The sequence below is a fragment of the Tamandua tetradactyla genome, chromosome 7 (genome assembly GCF_023851605.1).
Source record: "Tamandua tetradactyla isolate mTamTet1 chromosome 7, mTamTet1.pri, whole genome shotgun sequence".
In the NCBI taxonomy this organism is placed as follows: Eukaryota; Metazoa; Chordata; class Mammalia; order Pilosa; family Myrmecophagidae; genus Tamandua; species Tamandua tetradactyla.
In genome coordinates this window covers 136,878,882-136,902,995 of record NC_135333.1, presented here as the reverse complement: position 1 = coordinate 136,902,995, position 24,114 = coordinate 136,878,882, and the positions used below count along the sequence as shown (strand labels likewise).

At 35.9% G+C, this 24,114-nt stretch overlaps 1 protein-coding gene, 1 long non-coding RNA gene and 1 other non-coding gene across 3 annotated transcripts in view; 2 read left to right on the top strand and 1 right to left on the bottom strand.

Annotated features, from left to right (window-relative positions):
- The window catches only part of LOC143642676 (uncharacterized), a 35,864-nt gene extending 17,517 nt beyond the window's left edge, over positions 1-18,347 (top strand). The window contains exons 2-4 of the long non-coding RNA XR_013155790.1: positions 14,544-14,579; positions 15,369-15,452; positions 17,314-18,347. This is a non-coding gene — a long non-coding RNA (uncharacterized LOC143642676). The remainder of the gene's footprint in view (positions 1-14,543; positions 14,580-15,368; positions 15,453-17,313) is intronic.
- The window catches only part of NUP107 (nucleoporin 107), a 62,748-nt gene continuing 40,026 nt past the window's right edge, over positions 1,393-24,114 (bottom strand). Inside the window, exons 14-28 of the mRNA XM_077111359.1 lie at positions 21,326-21,402; positions 19,959-20,018; positions 19,440-19,585; positions 19,263-19,311; positions 16,946-17,015; positions 16,543-16,661; positions 15,804-15,842; positions 15,357-15,507; positions 14,950-15,062; positions 9,847-9,949; positions 9,204-9,364; positions 8,353-8,478; positions 7,838-7,951; positions 2,126-2,293; positions 1,393-1,734 (exon numbers count right to left, since the gene is read on the bottom strand). Of these exons, the coding sequence (XP_076967474.1) occupies positions 1,627-1,734; positions 2,126-2,293; positions 7,838-7,951; positions 8,353-8,478; positions 9,204-9,364; positions 9,847-9,949; positions 14,950-15,062; positions 15,357-15,507; positions 15,804-15,842; positions 16,543-16,661; positions 16,946-17,015; positions 19,263-19,311; positions 19,440-19,585; positions 19,959-20,018; positions 21,326-21,402 (1,604 nt within the window). The 3' untranslated portion in view covers positions 1,393-1,626. The remainder of the gene's footprint in view (positions 1,735-2,125; positions 2,294-7,837; positions 7,952-8,352; positions 8,479-9,203; positions 9,365-9,846; positions 9,950-14,949; positions 15,063-15,356; positions 15,508-15,803; positions 15,843-16,542; positions 16,662-16,945; positions 17,016-19,262; positions 19,312-19,439; positions 19,586-19,958; positions 20,019-21,325; positions 21,403-24,114) is intronic.
- On the top strand, positions 4,211-4,317 carry LOC143642920 (U6 spliceosomal RNA). The gene has a single exon (XR_013155979.1). It is a non-coding gene; the product is annotated as a U6 spliceosomal RNA (small nuclear RNA).

Sequence of the window (24,114 nt, the reverse complement as noted above, 5' to 3'; positions counted from 1 at the left end):
TGTATGGTTGCCCTAGAGTTTGCAGTATACATTTACAACTAAGGCCACTGTCAATTAACCCTTTATGGCTTCACTTCATGGTAGTTAAGGAACCTTATAAGAATATTCCCAATCCTCCTTCCCATCTTTTTCAATATTGCTGATATTCATTTCACTTATTCATAAGTTATAATTATCCAATGCATTGTCACTATTATTTTGAAGTCAGTTTTTAAGGTTTGTTTCTGACTCCAAGAGCATTCTTCTTAGTTGTATTTGCCCTAGTTCTCTGTGGTAAACTAGATGGCCTATGGTTTAGATTGTTGCTTTCATAGAGTGCTCAACTCAACCAAAAATCTCTGCTGTTTTCTAGAGTGCCCTTAGGCTTGAATTTTTTTCTTCCTGCTCAGATTTACTTATTTTTTTAAATGATCCCTTTTAATAAATTGATTGTATTTCTCCTACTGAAAGGATTAGATCTTACTCATTTTGTATTTCCTAATTTACTGAGTGCTTACTGTGTGCAAGATGCTATTTTATGTCTTTATTATGTCCCAACTCATTTTTTTTTTTTGCATGATGTCATGGTCAGGTTCATGTGTCAACTTGGCCAAGTGAATGGTACCTGTTTGTCTGGTTGGGCAAGTGCTGGCCTGTCTGTTGTGATGAGGACATTTCATAGAATTAAATCATGATCATCTCAGCTGCATCCACAGCTGATTCCATTTGTAATCAGCCAAGGGGAGTGTCTTCTGCAGTGAGTGACGCTTAATCTAATCATTGGAAGCCTTTTAAGGAGGATTCAGAAGAGACAGGTTCTCTTCCTGCTTCGGCCGGCAAGCTTCTCCTGTGGAGTTCATCCAGACCCTCCATTTGGAATTGTTGGTTTCACAGCCTGCCCTACGGATTTTGGACTCTGTGTTCCCATGGTTACTTGAGACACTTTTATAAATTTTATGTTTGTTAGTGTTTCCTGTTGATTCTGTTTCTCTAGAGAACCCTAACTAATACACATGGGCAGGCACTGGGAAGTGAACCTGGGTCTCTGGCATGGCAGGCGAGAACTCTGCCTGCTGAGTCACCACGGCCCACCCCCAACTCATTTTAAAAGCAGGTTTGATGAGTGAGTTACTAAACTAGAAATGTCTTCAGTATAAAGGTTAATATTATTTTAGGAAACATTCTTGCCATATTCATTTTCTTAATTATAATTTTTAAAAACACTAAATTTTATGATAAATGAGAAATTTCATACTTACTTGGCTGAAAAATGAATCTACTTTCCATCCTGTTCATAATTTTAAGGTATCAAAGTATTTATAATTACAGGAAAAACTTAAGATAATAAGAAATTTAATTTCCTTGTTATGTAATAGAAATCCAATCACAGAATTTGTAAGAACGTAATTTTTTTATTCTTATATAATTTCATTAATAAACACAGTTAGGGAAATACTGATATTATACATTAAAAATGTCCAAGTATCAACATAATATTCTGAAAAGTACAAAATTCAGATGTCTTAATTTTACAGTTCCCTACCCCATGTTGATACAAAAAAAAACAAATAAGGAATTACAAATATGCGTATTTTACAAGAACTCCATTTATCATGGAAATTAGTGGGATTATGAAGAATCGATGAATTATGACTGAATTTCATATCCTAATGGATCAAGTCCCTGGTCGAGAAGCATTAGAGAGGATTCCCTTAGCTTCTGTAGCAATTTTCGTAGCTCTTCCTTAGAAAATACCTGATTTTTTAAAAAAGAAAGAAGAATGAGAACAAAGATGAAGCATGAACTTGAGGTTACCTAGTTAATCTGATTAGTTTAATATCAGAAGCATAACTTGCAATCACCTAGTCAATCCGATTAGCTCAATACCAAAAGAAATTCCTTTAAGATTTATACAGAGGCTAATAAATTATAGTGGTTCAGGAACTTCAAAGCTATTTCTCAAAGACAGCCTATATACTTCTAACTGCTTACAAATGTCAACATTTTTAAAAAGAAGCATACACATTAAAACTAGATCATTAAGAAAAGCAAAGAACTAAAAAAGATAACACAGGTCATAAAATTAAACATTACTATGAGCTTATTAATCACTAAAATTTAAAACTGCAACTGCTCTAGAACTTACCAGATATAGTTTGTGGCGCTCAGAGGATACCATATCAGCTAACTGTAGGCATTCCTGATACTGACCAGTACTATGTAATATAGTATGAAGCAGAAAGCACAGCATTGGTAGACAAAGCTTCCTCAGTAAAACCATCTGATGTGCTCTTTCATGGTCTTCTTCGGCATCCTACAAACCAGTCATCAATTAGTCATTTAAACAACCTCAAGGTAAATACTCTTCAAAACAGAAAAGTCAAGTAGTGTATCAAAAACAAAATGTAACAGGTAAGAAGCTGAAGGGTTTCTCTAAAGCTTATCATGGCACATTAAAAAACCAAGACAGGGTTGAAACACACTATCTAGTAGATCTCATGGTAAAAAAAAAAAAGATGAACAAAGAATACTCTAGAGGGGTAATGGGTATTGTAAAAATTGAAAAAAAAAAGCCTCTAAATTTGTATTTCTAATAAACTTATTATGCCTTGGGAAAAAAACATGCATAAATGAGAATGAACACCATTAGAGCATAAATCAAAACTGAAAATTAAAGAATCACTATTGCCCCAGATATACCCAGGTATAAATTTAGATAGATATGAAGAAGTCTGAAAGGACACACTAGACTGATAGCAGTGACTGTGGTTGGGTAAAAGAAGGGTCAGGATAGGGGAGGGCACACAGGGAGGTCCAAGTGGAACTGCAAACCTTACTTTTAAACAAGTAGAATGAATTTATGACTTCTTTGTATAATTTTAAAAAATTTAAACTGAAAAATTAAAGAAAACTACAGATTTGAATAATAAAAATGAGACAGAACTAATAGATACATGGGGAAAATGTACTGTAATGAAAATAATTAGCATTTCCTTATAAGTATACATGGTGGTTTAAAGCTGTATGTACCCCAGAAAAACATGTTCTTAAATCTAATCCATTCCTGTGTAACCAAAAGTAGGACCTTTTGATGAGGCTACTTCAGTTCAGGTGTGACTCACCTTAATCAGAATAGGTCTTAACCTTACTACTGGAATTCTTTGTAAAGAAAGGGAGAGAAAGCCACTAAAGCAAGAAGCTGAAGTCAGTGAAAACCAGAAGAGAAGGGGGAGACCAGCTGATGCTGTCATGTGATAGAGGAGCCAAACATGGAGGGCAGCTGGTCTTCAGGAAGAATCCATTGCCTTGATTTGAACATTTCCCTGGCCCCAAACTGTAAGTTAATAAATTCCTATTGTCCAAACCGACCCATTTCATGGTACTTACTGGAACAGCCTAGGAAATAAAAACTGTACACATGGCTCTTTTTTAAAATTAACTATGTGGACAGTAAGAATGCAGAAAAAAAAGAGACCTCTGACATCCACTATATTCTTTCTATAAAAAACTTAGAAAGTAATTAAAAAAATAAAAATGTATCAAGCCAAATTAAAATTTACGAAATAGTCTTAAAAATAGGAAGGAAATCCAGAGCTCATAGCATAAAACAAAACAAAACAAAAAACCAGAAGAAGCAAAAACAATGAACTGGCTCCTTGAAAAGACTAATTTTTAAAAGAAGCAGTCTCCCTGGGAAGTCTGGAAAAAGTTTTTACTTGTGACAGTAATATTAATCAGTAAAAAAAATCATAATATGAGAGGCTTTATGAACATTTCCCAAAGGCAGATATAAGTGAAAGTGTGAAGCAATAAAAGGTAATATGGTAATCCAATGAATCACTGTACTTACTAGGTTAACCTAGGTCAAGCTGCCATGCATAAGGAAAATTACTATCAATCTTTTAGTCCTGTTTTGAGGTATAAATATTTAACAGCAACTATTAAAATGCAATGCATATTTTGCATTTTCTTAGCTTTGAAAGAAGAAATACCTTCGTTTTCTTAAATAGGCACTTGCTACTTTCATAGCCTTAAAGTGATCAAGTCATAATTCCTATTATTGAGCTCCCATCTGGTGTCTATTAAGAATGAAAGGACTGCTTCCTTCTGGGCCATTTCATTTGTGTTCCAATGTAGTCTTCTTCCCTATGCTATAGAGGCAAGGTTTCCCTAGTTCCTGGCTTCCTTACTGCCTGAAACCAGCAGCAGGTCTGTTAATAACCTCATTTCAGTGCTCCCTTCGGCAGCACATATACTAAAATTGGAACGATACAGAGAGGATTAGCATGGCCCCTGCACAAGGATGACACGCAAATTCGTGAAGCGTGCCATATATATATATATATATATATAAACCTCATTTCACAGGATGGATTCTGCCACCTGCTCCTCATAGGTGTTCCAGCTGCAACAGGGTGTGTTGAATGTGACCTTTTCTGCTAATTATAATGGCCTCCCATGCCAGCAGACCAGCTGCCACCAACCATCTAAAATCATGCCTGATGGACCCAGCAATTTGCCAAAAAGAAAAGGGAGTAAATATTCTGCCATGGCCTAAGATAATTTTCTTATCTCATTTCAAAAGCTTTGAAAAATCCAGTAAATATAAAAAACAAACAGATTCATCATCAGGGACATACAGTGCCTTACATGTGAGAAAAAACTATCAATTTAATACATCTTAGGAGAAGACAATACTACAGTTAGCTGAAAATTTCTAATATTTATCTTGATAGGAGAAGTTGACCTGTATCCCTAATCTGAAGACAGTGCATACACACCAGTAATTTTAAATGCCAGAGACAGAGAAATAAAGAAAACAAAGTTGCTCCCTTTGGGAAGGTTGCATTCTAATGGGGAACAAATACAAAAACAAATTATCATACTATACTATTAATAAAATAATGCAGGATAAGGACGTAGAAAGTGACAGATGTATAATGTACATAGAAAGATAGAAGACTAGAACGCAGTGAGCCAGGGGAAGGGCACTAGTTTAAACAGTGGGAAGGTAGTCAAGGTCCAGTTTATGTATGAATTTGCACGTAAAGAAAAGAACTCTGGGTTTTATTCTCAGTGTAAGAAACCACTAGAAGGTTTCTGAGTAGAAGACTAACATTTTATGAAAGATCATAGGCTGCTATGTGCAGAAAGGACTGTAAAGAAGACTGGGAAGCCAATGATGAGACTTGGATAAGAATGTGGTGGAGGTGGAGAGAAACAGGTAAAGGTGAGCAGTCCACTCCTTCCCCAGCACTAATAGAATCAATCTAGACTACCAGTCCCCAGCACTAATAGAATCAATCTATAATTATTTATAAACTATAAAAAGAAGAGACAGTGAATGTATAACAATTGGAGTATTGTATATGCTGTGCCCTGCAAAAGTGTGGCTGGTCAAGTGGGTGAGTGGGGCTGAATTTCAGCCAATGCTTCATTCTACAGACTATGCACACTTGACATTGAACTTACCTGTGTAAGGGAAGGGACACCATTTTCTAATTGGTACACAAATGATATATGTATCTCATATAAAAGTGATTAGAAGGAGCCCTGAATAATTGCTATTTTGTGAAATATGTAAAGACTTTAAGCCAAACTCAACAGAGATGATTCAAAATATCATTTATTATTTGAATGGTCAAGAAATCTCTTCTTTGTGGGTTAGTTTTGAAGTGATTGATTTTAAAGTGTCTGATGAACCAAGATAATATAATTATTGTCTTCCATTCCAATTCCATTTTGTTGTTGTTGTTGTTGTTGCTGTTTTTGGATGCATGGTCCAGGAATCAAACCCAGATCTCCCAAATGGAAAGCGAGCATTCTACCATTGAACCACCTGTGCATCCCATCCCAATTCTATTTTATTTTATGAAACTCCATATTTGCTTTTGTGGCTTTCACTATCAAATTTACTAAGATTGGTAATTAGAATAACAAAGATTTATAAATAAGGCATATAAGTCTTAAAATTTAAGTGATAATTAGTATCTTGCAACATTTAAATTTCATCCTCATACGCACCAGCATTAACTAAAAGAGAAAGGTTTAGCCTGAGCAGTGTGCTTAAGGTTCAAGATTATTTATAAAATCAGTAGAGTTCTATTAGGCTTAGAAGTGGAAACTTTAATAACAGAGATAAAAGAAGAAATAAGAGAAAAAAAAAAAAGGAAGTAAAAAAAGGAGACTGGCGGAAGGAAAGATACCAAGAATACTCCTATGGGTTTCTGTTCAAAATTATGTATCAAGCAGTTTGGCGGTTCCTCAAAAAGCTGAATATAGAATTGCCATACGACCCAGCAATACCATTGCTAGGTATCTACTCAAAGGACTTAAGGGCAAAGACACAAACGGACATTTGCACACCAATGTTTATAGCAGCGTTATTTACAATTGCAAAGAGATGGAAACAGCCAAAATGTCCATCAACAGACGAGTGACTAAACAAACTGTGGTATATACATACGATGGAATATTATGAAGCTTCAAGACAGAATAAACTTATGAAGCATGTAATAACATGGATGGACCTAGAGAACATTATGCTGAGTGAGTCTAGCCAAAAACTAAAGGACAAATACTGTATGGTCCCACTGATGTGAACCGACATTCAAGAATAAACTTGGAATATGTCATTGGTAACAGAGACCAGCAGGAGTTAGAAACAGGGTAAGATAATGGGTAATTGGAGCTGAAGGGATACAGACTGTGCAACAGGACTAGATACAAAAACTCAAAAATGGACAGCACAATAATACCTAATTGTAAAGTAATCATGTTAAAACACGGAATGAAGCTGCATCTGAGCTATAGGTTTTTTTTTTTGTCTGTCTGTTTGTTTGTCTTTTTACTATTATTATTATTATTATTTCCTCTATATTAACATTCTATATCTTTTTCTGTTGTTTTGCTAGTTCTTTTCCTAAATCGATGCAAATGTACTAAGAAATGATGATCATGCATCTATGTGATGATGTTAAGAATTACTGATTGCATACGTAGAATGGAATGATTTCTAAATGTTGTGTTAATTTCTTTTTTTTCTTTAATTAATAAAAAAAAATTATGTATTAAATATCCAAGAATCCAGTATTTTCAGTCCTCCTGAGATCATCAGATCTGCAGAGCCCAATGCAGCTCTTCTCTCTGGAATGCCCCGGGATCAGGCCTCAGTGGCTTTTCTCACATGATTATCTGTAGCATCTTTTCTTTCCCCATCCAAATTCTACCCATTCATTCAAGATACAGTCAAATCTTATACTTTTCAAATATCTTGTCTAGATCCTTCCAGATAGAAGCAATCTTTTCTTTTTCTGAAAGTACTTAATCTCGTTTTTCTTACAGCCTTTAATACTTTTTTTGGTTCTCAACACAGGCTACACAGGCGACATTAAAGCTTTCCAGCTATACTTCTAACCAATTAAACCAGAATCTGTAGGGGTAGAGCCCAATACTCTTTAAAAGCTCCAAAGGTTATTTTAAATGGACAGCACAGAAGTGAAAGCCACTGCTTTTCATACTTCTGAATGATACCACTAGACTTATCTTTATATCCTAAACTGAGATAAATTACACATGTAATTAAATTTTTAGCTTCAGATTTAAAAAAAACTAAAAAAAAAGGTTTTAGTATCCCAAGTGATCATATCCAATGTGAGAAAACAGTTTACCAAGGAATCAAATATTACAATTCCCTAGCTAGTATTTTTAGACTAAGCTTGAAGTATGAGATGTTCATTTACAAGTACAAAGTATATGAGATCTGCAGATGCTCCTTTTTCAGAGGCAGAACTTTCAAAGACATAGTAGTTATTATTTTTTTTAAATAGTTTTAGTGTAAATAGTTCACACAACTTACCTCTCTAACATCCACCATCCACCCTCCATCAACAAACAACAAGACATTATACATTTTCTCCTTCACATCAGCAGTTAGGGCATCCAAATGCCCTTTCCAAATACCATAATCCATCTGCAAAACAAAACAAAACAAAAACAATGCAGACATATAATGGAACAAAAACCAAAAAAATAATGTAACTTGTAAAGTATAGATGGAAATATATATGGAAAATCATTCTAAAGAATTGGCATTTCAGTCAGTTAAATATAAAAATAAATAGCAACAGATTACAGTTAAAGTGCTAACATGTTAACTTTGTGAATGAACCGTAATATTACCTGAAAATATTTCTCTTGTTTGGTTAATTACCTACAGAAAAGTAAACAAATAGATGTCTTTTTTCAAAGTAGAACATTAACAGGAAATCAACAGTTATAATAGGAATATAGATGCTGAAGAAATGACCTGTTTAAATATATAACATATTTTTAAGATGCAATTGATACATCTCATATCCATGTTCAACTTACTTCGTATTTCTTTTCTTTGTGTTCATGAGCCACTTTCTCAGTAAAAGTTGCTTGAGGTATCAGGGTAGGCTTTTGTGGAGCTGAATTCATATGCTTAAACCAGTCATTGAAGGTTTCATGGGCTTCCTAAAATGTAAAATACAAAAAAAAAAAACACTCACAAAAAGAAGTTTTCACAGGTTTAACAAAGCTTTTACAACAGTCTTGCAGTATCAAGAAATAAAACTGTTCAATATATATTTTAGGCAAAAGAAAAAAAATGAGAATAAATGTTTTGGCAAGTGATGAACCCCCCCCACCAGGTATATATTCTGTTTTCTGGCATCTGCTCCTATCTCAGCCCCTTGAAGACATACCTATCACTCTGAATACCTTTTTACTTGGCTGTCTTCTTAACTAGCCTATTTGCTTCTAGAGGGCAAAATTAGATTAAACCTTCATACTGAATCCACAGTAATATTTAATTACTTGAATGAATTCTGAATGGGCATAAGTAGTTGTTTTAGTTGTAACAAATCTAAAATATTCTGCTTTTCTCAGTTAATGCCCAAAGCAGAAATATTAAAGTTGAGACAAGCATTCAAAAAATCTTAAGAAAACATAAATTTCAGAAAAAAACACAGTCTACCATGTGAAATTGTTCTGGTTTGATTAACACAGATTAGAGAGCATGCTAAAGAACACAGGTGATGATTTCAATTCCCTTACGGATCAGGGAGTAGTACTAAAGTGACAAGGGAAATAAGATCATGAGTCAGTCGCCAGTACTAGAGCAACAGTTTAAAGTCTGAGAATGAGTTAGAAAAATCTTCAAAAGAAAGACACATCTGTAGTTTTCTTTATATTCTCACCAAATAAGCTCTAATGCACAAATGTTCTCTGATAGCATTATCATCTTCGGCAGGAAGTGGACTGTCCATTCCTTGTTCCTCCCACTGATTATAAATTTCAGCTATAGAATCTTGAGGAATTTTCACAAATACTTCTTTTGCAGCTTCGTGCTTTTTTGATGCTGTGAAACAAAGATGTACAATTAAAAAACATATATGGACTTCAGTGCAGTGCTTTCTAAATGTGTCAAGTCATTGGTTTGACACTTTGACAGTGCACTCTAACCATTTCAGATCCCAAGGTACATTTGTTAAAAGTATAGTCTGGTGATCTTTCTACCTAATAGCCTGGGGCTTTTCTTTATCTTCATGTGATGGTAACACCAAAGGATATTTAAATAGTTAACTTTACATACTGTCATGTCTTAAAAAGAGCAATTACATTTTTCAAAGTCTGACAGCCTTGAGATTATACTCAAAATTGACTAGCAGAATGAATATTCACCGTTAAAACAGTTTTGTTTCATTATACCACGTATGACATGTAGGAGTAGCTATTTGGGACTTTAATACTAGTGGAAGGATTAAAAAAACACCAAAAACAAAACTCAAAAGTATATAGATTAACATAAAATTTAAAAAACAAAATAAAAATATAGCATACCCAAGAATTTTCTCATTATTGCATTGCCTTGTTTTAATGCTTCTGCCCTCTGTGCTGGATCAAATACCAACCAGTCAATTACATCAATCTTTAAGCGGTCCTCCTATTCATTTAAGGGGAAAAAAAGAAAAACATTTTTGTTTTCTAAGATGTTCTGCAAATTAGTAAAATTAAGTGATGTCGAGATTCCGGGTCAAGATGGAGGCTTAACAACGTACGCGTTTTAGTTCGTCCTCCAGAACAACTACTAAATAACCAGAAACAGTACAGAACAGCTCTTGGGGCCATGTCAGTGAGCAGACACACAGTGTACCCCAGTCTGGACCAGCTGGACCGGCTGCGAGCACCCCCCTGAACCGTGAGTTCCCAAAGCTGCGGTGGCCAGCGCCCCTCCCACACAGGCCGCTTCCCAGAGGGGAAAGGAAAGGACTTTACCAGCAGCAGGGACTGGGCACAATCAAACGCCAACTGTGGAACTAATTAACAAATTCTGACCACTAAAAATAGGCCCCCAGCTTAGGTGAACCTGATCAAAACAGAGGTTGCTCATTTTTGCCCTGGCTCCAAGGGAGCAGGACTGACAGAAAAAGGGGGAAAAAAAAAAAGGAAACAGAGGTTTTTGTGGCTGTGTATCTACAAAGGCTTGACTGCCTCTGGATACAGCGGCAGGACTTTTCAGGCTGCAACTGCCCCAGGCATAGGCAGAAGTGAGCTCTTTTGGGGGCTTGTCTGGAGCCTGTGCCTTCCCCAGGGGAGGGGTGAAGCCCAACTCAGGTGGAATCCCTCCATCAAGGAATTCAGATACCAGGGTTTGATAATTTGAAGCCATTAAAACCAGCCTACAAGCTCTCCTCTGTCTCCACCACGCTTCCAGCAGGGAGAGTCTGCCAAAGTTAAAGGTATCACATCATCTTATGCTGGTGGGACCTGCAGTCAGACAAGCGCCACACACAGGGCAGGATAAGAAAAACAGAGTCCAGAGACTTGACAGGAAAGTCTTTCAACCTGCTGGGTCTCACCCTCAGGGAAAACCGACGCAGGTGACTCTTTCCTCCTAATAGGAGGCCAGTTTGGTCTGGGAAAATCTGGCTGGGGTATATAATATCTAAGTAGACCCTCCTAAATGTGTGTGCGGGGGGAAGGCACCACACAAGCAGGCCGAGAAACAAGAAAACAAGAACTGAAAAATTCTCCTCTGTCAAACAAAACTTAAGTTAAAGGTCTAGATAAAGCTGAATGGAATGTCAAAGAACAGATAGACAACAAATTCACCCAGCAAAAAAACCCTAGATAAAAGAAGTGAAAGCAATCTCCAGAATAAACTAATTAAGGTAATTAAATGCCTAGAAGCCAGCAAAAAATAACAAACCACACTAGGAAAATTGAAGATATGGCCCAGTCAAAGGAACAAACCAACAATTCAAACGAGATACAGGAGCTGAAACAATTAATTCAGAATATATGAACAGACATGGAAAACCTCATCAAAAATCAAATCAATGAATTGAGGGAGGATATAAAGAAGGCAAGGAGGGAACAAAAAGAAGAAATTGAAAGTCTGAAAAAACAAATCACAGCACGTATGGGAATGAAAGGCATGGTAGAAGAGATGACAAAAATGGAAACCTACAATGGTAGATTTCAAGAGACAGAACATAGGATTTCAAAACTGGAGGACAGAACATCTGAAATCCGACAAGAAACAGAACCTATAAGGAAAAAAATGGAAAAATATGAGCAGGGACTCAGGGAATTGAAAGACAATATGAAGCACACGAATATGTGCTGTGGGTGTCCCAGAAAGAGAAGAGAAGGGAAAAGGAGGAGAAAAACTAATGGAGGAAATTATCCCTGAAAATTTCCCAACTCTTATGAAAGACTTAAAATTACAGATCCAAGAAGTGCAGTGTACCCCAAAGAGAACAGATCCAAATAGACATACTACAAGACATTTAATAATCAGAATGTCAGCGGTCAAAGAGAAAGAGAGGATCCTGAAAGCAGCAAGAGAAAAGAAATTCATCACATACAAGGGAAGCCCAATAAGACTATGCGCAGATCTCTCAGCAGAAACCATGGAAGCGAGAAGACAGTGGGATAATATATTTAAATTATTAAGAGAGAAAAACTGCCAACCAAGAATTCTATATCCAGCAAAACTGTCCTTCAAAAATGAGGGAGAAATTAAAACATTTTCAGACAAAAAAATCACTGAGAGAATTTGTGACCAAGAGACCAGCTCTGCAAGAAATACTAAAGGGAACACTAGAGACAGATACGAAGACAGAAGAGAGAGGTGTGGTGAAGAGTGTAGAAAGGAAGACTATGAGTACAGGTAAAAAGAAGGAAAATTAGATATGACATGTAAAATCCAGAAGGCAAAATAGTAGAAGTACTGCCCATGCAGTAATAACACTGAATGTTAATGGATTAAACTCTCCAATCAAAAGACATAGTCTGGCAGAATGGATTAAAAAACAGGACCCATCTATATGCTGTCTCTACTCAAAGGACACGAGGCCAAGGATGCAAATGGACAGTTACACACCAATGTTTATAGCAGCATTATTAACAATTACCAAGAGATGGAAACAGCCAAAATGTCCATCACAGACAGTTGTCTAAACAAACGGTGACATTTACATACGATGGAATATTATGCAGCTGTAAGACAGAAGAAAGTTATGAAGTATGTAACAACATGAATGGACCTTAAGGACATTATGCTGAGTGTGATTAGCCAGAAACAAAAGGACAAATACTGTATGGTCTCACTGATGTGAACTGACATTAGTGAATAAACTTGGAATATTTCCTTGGTAACAGAGACCATCAGGAGATAGAAATAGGGTGAGATATTGGGTAATTGGAGCTGAAGGGATACAGATTGTGCAACAGGACTGAATATAAAAACTCAGAAATGGACAGCACAATACTACCTGACTGTAATGTAATTATGTTAAAACACTGAATGAAGCTGCATGTGAGAATGATAGAGGGAGGAGGGCTGGGGACATAAATGAAATCAGAAAGAAAGATAGATGGTAAAGATGGAGATGGTATAATCTAGGAATGCCTAGAGTGTATAATAGTGAAATGTACAATGTACAAATTTTAAAAATGTTTTTGCATGAGGAAGAACAAAGGAATGTCATTATTGCAGGGTGCTGAAAATAGATGATAATTAATACTTTAAAATGTCACCTTATGTGTGAGACTAAAGCAAAAAATGTTTATTTGTTACAAAATTTATATTTTGACTAGAGCATTTCCTAATATAACTCATGTAGATAGTTTGATTGAATGTCATAAGTACTTGGAATCTCAGGTAGGACATGAGATTTTGTTGGTTTGTCCAGAGTGATGCCCCGATGGATCCCAGAGTGATTCGATCTGTGACTGGAAAAGTATTTGCAAGCCCCCTTCAGGGAATGGTGAGAGTGGGGAGAAATTCAACTTCCCCAAGTTGAATTCTTGATATTCTCACAAGCAGTGTGGACAACCAAAGCTATAGGCTAAGCCCCCAGTCTTGGGGTTTGTTCATATGAAACTTAACCCCACAAAGGATAGGTCAAGTCTACTTAAAATTTAGGCCTAAGAGTCACCCCCAAGAGAGCCTCTTTTGTTGCTCAGATGTGGCCTCTCTCTCCAGCCAACACAACGAGCAGTCTCACCACCCTCCCCCTCTCTGCGTGGGACATGACTCCCAGGGGTGTGGACCTTCCTGGCAACGTGGGACAGAGATCCTGGAATGAGCTGAGACTCAACATCAAAGGACTGAGAAAAACCCTAGAATGAGCTGAGAATTAACATCAAGAGACTGAGAGAACCTTCTCGACCAAAAGGGGGAAGAGTAAAATGAGACAAAGTGTCAATGGCTGAGAGATTCCAAACAGAGTTGAGAGGTTATCCTGGAGGTTATTCTTATGCATTAAGCAGGTATCACCTTGTTGTTCAAGATCTAGCAGAGAGGCTGGAGGGAACTGCCTGAAAATGTAGAGCTGTGTTCCAGTAGCCATGTTTCTTGATGATGATTAAACAATGATATAGCTTTCACAATGAGACTCTGTAAATGTGAAAACCTTGTGTCTGATGCTCCTTTTAGCTACTAAATCAACAAACGAGTAGAACATATGGAATAAAAATAAATTATAGGGGGAACAAATGTTAAAATAAATTTAGTTTGAAATGCTAGTGGTAAATGAAAGCGAGGGGTAAAGGGTATGGTATGTATAATCTTTTTTTCTCTGTTATCATTTTATTTCTTTTTCTGTTGTTTTTTTATTTCTTTTTCTAAATCGATGCAAGTGTTCTAAGAAATGATGAATATGCAACTATGTGATGATATTAAGAATTACTGATTGTATATGTAGAATGGAATGATATCTTAATATCTTGTTTGTTAATTTTTTTTAATTAATAAAAAAGTTTAAAAAATTAAGTGATGTCTGCACGTCTAGTGAATATCATTTTCTCTCAAAATATACAAAATGATGAAAGAATCTAACTTGTCTTATGTATTTTCATATTTTAATAGTTCTCTATTATACTACAGGAAAAAACTTACAGTCTGTGAATATGGGATCATATATTCTACGTCCCACCAATTTAAACGTGATTTCTTTAAATGCTACTCCAAACTTACTTTCTTTCCTGGACATAATTTCCTAAAAAATAATTTTTTTTTACATGGGCAGGCACTGGGAATCGAACCTGGATGTCCAGCACAGCAGGCAAGTATTCTGCCACTGAACCACCATCACACCGCTCTACATTTCTTTTTAAAACAGGAATAAGCAAGTGATGTAAGAGTTAGTGATTTATCAAGTAGTTAGAACAATCTGATGAGCAAAAATCCAATGGTCAGATTTTTTTCTATTAAAGAAACGTCCTTCAAGATAATACTACTATAAGTAATCCCTTAGTTAAGACTTCAAATTTGCTGCCAATTTTTATATCCAAAGGGTTTTGGCTGACAAAAATTCTTAACGGAAAAAAAAGAAAGAAATTAACATATTTTAAGATAGAAGTAAATTAATTCACCAGGGAACAACTATACGAAAGATAACTTGAAGCTATACAACAACCCCCACCCCAAATTACCTCAGTAGTGCCAGTATCTAGGGCTGGAGCCAGGTCATGATGACTAAATTCACCATCATCTTTCTTTCGAATATTTTCAACTACAGTTTTTGTTATTGTTGCAACATCCAAATCTAAAGAATTTTTTGAAGAGACAAAAAACAAATTAATTTTTGCACTAATCTCTAAATAGTCACAATGATTTGGCAAATTTGGAATAATAATTCTTTAAATTAGGAGATATTTTACATAAATTACAGTATAACTTTGCTATTCCTAAAACAGAATTGTACTCAAAATTTTATTCTTTTTTTTTCTTTTCACAAGAGAAAAAAATAACATTTAAGACTACAAGGGCAAATGCCACTAAAATCAAAATTATAATTAACCTAGAAAACCCAAAAGATGAAGTTCTCAACCATTTTTACCTGCTTCTTTAGCCAGTTCCAGGCAATGGTGGCGCTGTTCAAATTCTGTAACACCTTCCAAAAACAAGGCATACTGGGCAACAGCTAGGTCTTGAGGTAAGTGACAGGTATAAAAAGCTATGAGATTTGTATGTTTCTCACTTATTAAAAGCTGAAAAACAGAAAAAGATCAAAGTATGTCAATAATAAGACAAATTTTAGGATCAAAAAAGTGTTTTTTGAAAAGTTTACTTAAAAAAATTCAAATATTTAGACATATAAAATAGAGATTCATACAGAAATGGATTCATGCTGCTAAACAGAGCAACTGTAAATTCCAAAAATATATACTTAGGATCTCATGGATTATGATGACTATCCTGCCACTGGGCATTAAAATAGGGTCATTATAATGTGTTTGCATTAAAATACGGAAAGAAGAATCAAGTGTAGATTTTCAAAGTTTACCTGTATGTAGGTCTTTAAAACTTCAATAGAAACTTCTTCCTTCACAGGAAAAAGAAAAGATATAACCCAATAATAAACACAATTTCCTATATGTACCAGCATTATGTCTAATAAAAATTCTGCTACTGATTTAATAATGACCATTGAGTAATAACTATATGCCAGGTTAAGTGCTTATCAAAGTTCATATGTTATCTGATTTGACTTTATTATAACTCACTACAGGTAGTTACTATTGTTGTCCACATTTTACAGATGAAGAACTAAGACCTAGAGAGGTTAATAGTTACCTGGAATTACACAGTTGCTGGAGTAATGTGAACCTAGGATATCTTACACCAAGTCAAAATTTAAAACTACTGTATTCATCTGCCTTCTATATTAACTCTGACAAAAATGTTATCAAACATTTAGGAAAAAAGAAACAAAAAGAAAAGAACTCACACAGAACTTAATCTGGTGGTTCAGTTAGTGTAGCTGGTTTAGAGTTGAGTATTTACTGTGAATTTATTAAAATTTATGAATTTAAAGAAACAAACACAGCATTCTCTTCTCGTAGTCTGAAAAACTTAAAGGATCACATAAGGTAAGTTATCACCAACCATATAAGACTATACAGAAAACTGCACCTTTATTACCATTTCTAGAAAACAGTGATGACAAAAAGAATGTGGTTTCCTGGCAAAAGATAAACAGCCTCATTTTTGCAGGGCAGGGCAGATTGTTCATTTTTATTTACTTTGGTCTGTAGTCCCAGAGTGTGGAAAAACAAAATGAGATGAGTCATGAAGCGGAGAAGGTGTCCAGGTAGACTGTTCCTGCCTTTGGAAAGCCATTTGCTAAATTCATCCATCAAACCTACAAGCCATCAAAAGCAAAGATTCAGCAATAGGGATGAAATCAAAAGAAGAGAAATAAACACTACCAAGAACATATTCCACATTCCTATAGTGCTGTTAAGTCACTGTCCCATTAAGAGCCATCATGTTACTCTTATATCTTCTTAGACTCTAGGATAAAATTCAAGTTGATATTTAAAAGATTAAAATATATGGTAATATGCATCATTTTGAAAACATTTCACAAAATTACTGAGAAGACAAGAAATCATACAAAATAAAAATAAAATTATAACATCTTACCATCAGTGTCTCCCAGGATAAGGAATTTTTGAACTACATGATAATGTTCTTGATTCTCTTCCAGAACTCTCTGCAAAAATTTGTACATTTCCCATAAATCTTCTAGTGGTCATTCAGTAGTATGTAATAATTGTAAAACTAGAAATAACAAACTTTTGAAGTAGCAAGTATAAAGAAACAATACGAAATGAAGGGTGTTAGGAAGATGAAAATAAAATATGGGAAAGATACTGCTTTTGGAATTTACTAAAACCTTACATATTCAGAACTGGACATCTTTGAAAGTAGAAAACTAAGAAACAATAATTTAATCTCTGTGAACTCTTACTAAACTTTTATTATTTATGTTTGTGTACTATTTACCTTAGTACTCCAGGGTAGACCAGAATGGAAGAACACATGCGACCTAAGCAAAATAAACTACAAGAATTCTTTCTAACTGAAGAGAGGCACCTGAAAGCACACTTCAAGTATTCCTTCTGCATAAGGCACCAAGAAGTAAAAAAGGCATCAAAATGGTGATTAGGCACAGAGCAGAAAAACCATTTACAAGTAAACTGTAGCTTGATTTTTGAAGCAAATAATTCATTTATTTCTTGTTAAATATAAGTTTGATTTTTCATTTGGTCCATTGTTGCTCAGATATGGTCCTTTCTCTCTAAGGTAACTTGGCAGGTGAATTCACTGCCCCCAATGTTCCATGTGGGACATTACTACCAAGAAACAAAGCTCCCTGGCAATGTGGGACATGACTGCCAGGGATGAGCCAGTACCCAGCATCATGGGATTAAGAGACCTTCTTGATCAAAGGGGGAAAAGAGAAATGAGACAAGAGTTGAGAGGTTGTCCTGGAGGTTATTTTTATGCATTATATAGATACCCCTTTTTAGTTTATGGTGTACTGGAGTGGATAGAAGGAAGTACCGGGAATTGTTGAATTGTATCTCAGTAGCCTTAATTCTTAAGAAGATTGTATAACTATTTAGCTTTTATAATGTGCCTGTGTGATTATAAAAACCTGCCTGATGCTCTCTTTATCCAGGGTATGGACAAATAAGTAAAAAAATAAGGACAAAGAATAAATAATAGGGGGCAAAAGGGGTTAATAAAAATTGAGTAGATTACATACTAGTGGTCAATGAGAGGGAGGGGTAAGGGATTAGGGATGTAGGTGGTTTTTCTTTGGTCTTTTTATTTCTTTTGCTGGAGTGAAGCAAATGTTCTACAAATGATCATGACAGTGAATACACAACAACCATGTGATGACACTGTGAGTCACTGATTGTATACTCTGGACCAACTGCATGGTTTGTGAAGCTATCGCAATAAAAAGATTTTTTTAAAAAGTGAGCTAATTTTCCACTTAATCTGCGGACTGGCAACATATAAAAAATTTGACATTTGAGACTGGTAGAATGCAGGAAAATGGCCACTTTAATAAATTACTTGTGAGTATATGAATTAATTCCTACAAACTGCTATGTGCTCTTTACCCCAGGAACCCTACTTTCAGAAAACTTATCCTAAAGAAACAGAAGGACTAGTAGATAAGCATGTATTTTTATAAGGATGCTTCTTACAGCAATAAAAACCTAAATATCACAAAATTGGAATGATTTTTTAAATTGTACATCATTCAGAATATTATAGTACCTATTAAAAACAGTAAGCTATGTTAACTCTATAATCACTAATTTGAAGAGATAATCAGCAAATGAAAAAAGAAATCAAGTTGTAAAGTAATACATGAAAAACAATAACAAAATGCAAAATCCTATATTGGAGCATCTACATTTTTTACACATATTTGTAAGAACATAGAGAAACATATGGAAGAATAGGTGGAAAAATATCTATGAGTATGTTTTATCACCTCAGGGGAATAAGAATAACTATTATAAAGGTTTTACTTATTCATGTTTGGATTATTTTGTTACAAGTACCTAAGTACTTATTTTTAAATTTTTAAGAGATATTACTGTAAAAAAATATTACATTACTTTGGAATCTAGGGAAAGAAATTCTCGTTAATTTTCCTTTATGTATTTTAAATCTTCAAAAGAAAAAGAATAAATTAGTTTACATGCATATCATGTATTTACAAAACAACTCATAAACCAAAGAAACACAGAAATGTTGTATCATTTAAATATGCGTTTAACATAAAGTTACATTTCTTCTTTTAAAATAATGTCTTTTATTTGGATAACAGGCAAGGAAAAGAAGGGAGAGAAGTATAATGAATATTATATAAAATAGTAAATATTGTAACATTTATTATTTCCCAATCCAGATATCCTAAAATGTAAATATTTACCTTTTTATCAGTAGCTTGAAGCTCTTCAAAAACCTTTTCTAAGGTCCAGCTTCAAAAGAAAAACAGAAAAAAGATAGAAGAATATTAATAACATGAGCAAGGATTGAAATATAAATAAACCTTCAAAGAGAACACTACAAATCACCATGGCTTAATAAAACAAACCAATAAACTCACTTTGCTTCCAGATACTCTCGGGGGAGTTCTTCAGTTTCCTCCAGTGTCATTACTGATGTCCTTATCTCCTGTTCCACCAGACTGTCCACCATTACCCGAAAGTAGGCCCATACTGTGTCTTCCCAGGTGTCACAGACAGGAAGAAGCTTTACTCCCATTCCAAAACAAACACATACACATATTCAACACAAAAGAAAAGAAAAGCAGTTGGAACTAAAAAGACACTACACTGACATAAAACATGGTCGATTTCTAATTATACAAACTCATACAAACTGATAATTTCAGTTCAGCTCAGTTCAATTTCAAACCGATAAGTCTGACTTTAGTAATAAGATATGAATGTATGGAATACATCAAATTAAGCAGCATAATCACCATTTTGTTTCACAATTATGTCTATCATTGCTAGTTGTAAAACTAACTTTTAGGATTAATTATATATGATTATTAGAATACTTTTTAGAGTACCTAATTTGTCCATTGGAAAAAAAGGAATTATTAATATAGCTTACATACCTGTTTGAGATTCCCACTTAAAGCTGCATAAATTGCTCTCTCATATCTATTAAAAAGCTCCTGAAATACAAAATAAATTTTAAATATTATTTTTTCTTAGTATGTCAGTTTTCCTTATAATCATCTGGAATCTTGTAATCTTTTCTAACCTGAACTTATTCATTCGATAGTTCCTAACTTTAGCGAAAGATCTAGTGGAGTTATAAAAAGGACCTTTTTATTTGATGAAATAATCAATACTACAATTTTCAGGAAAAAGTCAAACATTTATATATTTCAAATATAAGTTGATAGCAGGCCCAACTCTAAGATGCTTTAATTATTTAAAATGATCAAATTTTATTTCAAAAAGAATCTGTAAAGGTGTTTTCTCCTTGAAAGTTTCATTGATGATGATAATGACCTAAGTACAACATTAAAACAAAGTACTTGGAATCTGTCATGTGTAAGTTTATAGCAAATTCTTAAGTAGAATTAATTATATTCATTAAATTAGCCTTTTTAACTCCTGGATTTTTAATATTGGCATTTCCAGTTTTCTTGCCACCCAAAAAGAGACTTCAGAGACATAACTGAGTCCTCCCCTGCCTTCTATATCTAATCGCTGGTCCTGACCATTCCTGTTCGCTTCTTTTCCAATCCCATTAATACTATCCAGGAACAGACCCTTATTCTGACCCCTATTCAGATATTAGTATCTGAATATTTCTGACAGGTTTCTAACTAGTTGCTCAGTCTTTAGTCCATTCCATTTTAAGCCTATTGTCTCTTGTTGGGCTAATCTTCTTAAAAGAATGAGGCCATGGGCCCCTTTACATTTTGATGGTTCACCATTACTAAATACTGGATAAAGCTTTAATTCATCTGAGCAGCATTTGAGGACCATCACTGCCTGTTTCCAATTTCAGTCAGTTTTGCTGTGACTCATATTTGAAAATGTAAATTTGTTCCAAAGTGACTGATATACAGGGACCAATGTAAGCATAATGCATATTTCCCATTTGCTTGTGTGTGAGAATCCACAAAAATCACAGAATTGTACCCAGCTGAATGAATAAAGCAAGCCACTTAGAAATTAGAGTAAAAAGTCAGTATCGGGGGCGGGCCGCGGTGGCTCAGTGGGCAAGAGTGCTTGCCTGCCGTGCCGGAGGACCCCGGTTCGATTCCCGGCCCCAGCCCATGTAAAAAACAAACAAACAAAAAACAAAATATAATAAAACAAGAAAATGTTTAAAAATGTTTCCCTTTCTTCCTCCCATCCTTCCTTCCTTCTCTGTCTTTCCTTCCCTTCCTCCCTCTCTCTTAAAAAAAAAAAAAAAAAAAAAAAAAAAAAAGTCAGTATCAGAAAATATTTTAGTGTTTCTTACATCTTCTGCCAATCTCCAACAACTTATTTTCCAAATGCATCTATATGGATTTCCTTCAACAGGTTCTAATTCTGTTCCTATAAAACAGTAAAAGAAATAAAACATATAGACATTTTAAAATGAGATCTCCTTATCTCAAACACTTCTGAAAAGATAAGCTATACTTCACAAAGATTGGTGTTCTAGTTTGCCAGGTGCCAGAATGCAATATACCAGAAATGGAATGGCTTTTAAAAAGGGGAATTTAATAAATTGCTAATTTACAGTTCTAAGGCCGAGAAAATGTCCCAATTAAAACAAGTCTATAGAAATGTCCAATCAAAGGTATCCATCCAGGGAAAGATACCTTGGGTCAAGAAGGCCAATAAAGTTCAGGGCTGCTCTCTAGTGAGAAGGCACATGGTGAACACAGTCACAGTTTCTCTCTTGGCTGGAAGGGCATGTGGTGAACATGGTCAGGGTTCCTCTCTCATCTGGAAGGGCATGTGGCAAACACGGCGTCATCTGCCAGCTTCTTCTCCTAGCTTCCTGTTTCATGAAGCTCCCTGGGAGGCATTTTCCTTCTTCATCTCCAAAGTGCTGGCTGATGGACTCTCTGCTTCATGGTGCTGCAGCATTCTCTGCTCTCTCTGAATCTCTTAATCTCCAAAATGTTTCCTCTTTTATAGGACTCTAGTAAACCAATCAAGACCCACCCAAATGGGTGGAAACATGTCGTCACCTAATCCAGTTTAACAACTACTCTTGATTAAATCACATCTCGAGGGAGATCTGATTACAGTTTCAAACATACATGAATAGAGATTATTCTGCCTTTATGAAATGGGATTTAGATTAAACCATGGCTTTTCTAGGGGACATACATCCTTTCAAACTAGCACATTCCATTTTTTGGACCCTAAAAAAGACACGTTTTCCCCATATACAGAATACATTAATTCCATCACAATATCAGAAAACTTTAAACCATTTCAATAACAATCAAATGCAATACAAGGTTAAAACCAGTAGTCTCATCAAAGTTAGGTACAAGCATGGTCTGTGCTCAGGCAAATTCTCCTCTATCTCTGGACATTTGGAAACCCATAAAAAGTTATTTGCTGCCAACATACAAAGGAGGAACAGTCATGGGACACGCATTTCCATACGGAGGAAAAAAACACAGGTGTCACTGGACCCATACAGTTTCGAAAACCCACAGGGTAAAGTCCATTAGATTTCAAAGTGTGAGAGCCATTCATCTTCAGGGCTTTTGAAAGCGGTAGTCCCACCCTTTCCAAGGGCCTACGCGGAGGCCTGCCTCACTCCTAACGCAAACTTGGGGAACATTGGGGAGACCACCTTTTTCTCGGCTCCACCCTCTCCAAGCATCAGGGCTGCACCTGGGCTCTCTGCCATGTCTGGGGCACACACTCAACCCCTCCATGTGGTGGCAGCCAGGCTCTCCCCAAACCCCAAGGAATGTGCTTCGCCCTCTCCAAGGCCTGAGGCGGCATGACTCTTTCACTGCAATGAGATGGAAGGCCCATCCTCTGCCTTTGTGGCACACTCACCCTCTCCACGGGCTTGGGTGGGTCTGCTCTTTTGGCCCAAGGCTTTCTGACTTCAGACCCTGGCCTCCATGGTTTTGCCTCTGAAGTTATTTTTCCTCCAGTGTGTCCCTTCTCTAAGCCCCAAAGTCCAGACTGGCAGCGACTGTTTATACAGGTCCCACAGCACTGTCGTTGGATTTCTATGCAGTAGCCTTGGATTGTGCCCATCAGACATAAGGAGTTTCCACAAATCCTTCCTGGATAAATCTATGTCCGATCCTGGCTTTCTCTGAAATGGCTGACTGGTTCCACAACTGACCAAATCCTCACACGGAGCACTATTCTCTGGGGTCTTCCTTCCTGGAAGCCCAGAATTTTCCAAGACATCAATTTCTGGTTTCTTCGTACCCAACAGTTCAGTTTTCAGCTTCTTCTCTTTCCTGCTGCATTTAACTATAAGCTGTGAGAAGAAACCAGGCTGCACTTTCCACATTTGATTTGGAGATCTCTTTTGCTAAATATCCAAGTTCATGGCTTTTAAAATCTGACTTCCAGCCAAAGCCACTAGACAATTTTGCCAAATTATCTGCTATTTTAAAACAAGGATCACCTTCCTTCCAGTCCATAATAGCACATGCCTCACAACTGTCTACAGCCTGGTGAGAAGTATCTTTAGAGTCGATATTTCTACCAACAGTCTCTTCAAAGCATTCTAGGCCTTCTCTATCAGGCTTCTCACAACTCTTCCAGAAACTTCCCCTTATCCATTTAAAAAACCCTTCCAACATGTTTGGTATTTGCAAACCGCAGCAGTACCCCACTCTCTGGTACCAAAATCTGTTCTAGTTTGCTAGCTGTCGGAATGCAATATACCAGAAATGGAATGGCTTTTAAAAAGGGGAATTTAATAAATTGCTAGTTTACAGTTCTAAGGCCAAGAAAATGTCCCAATTAAAACAAGTCTATAGAAATGTCCAATCAAAGGTATCCATCCAGGGAAAGATACCTTGGGTCAAGAAGGCCAATAAAGTTCAGGGCTGCTCTCTAGTGAGAAGGCACATGGTGAACACAGTCACAGTTTCTCTCTTGGCTGGAAGGGCATGTGGTGAACATGGTCAGGGTTCCTCTCTCATCTGGAAGGGCATGTGGCAAACACGGCATCATCTGCCAGCTTCTTCTCCTAGCTTCCTGTTTCATGAAGCTCCCTGGGAGGCATTTTCCTTCTTCATCTCCAAAGTGCTGGCTGATGGACTCTCT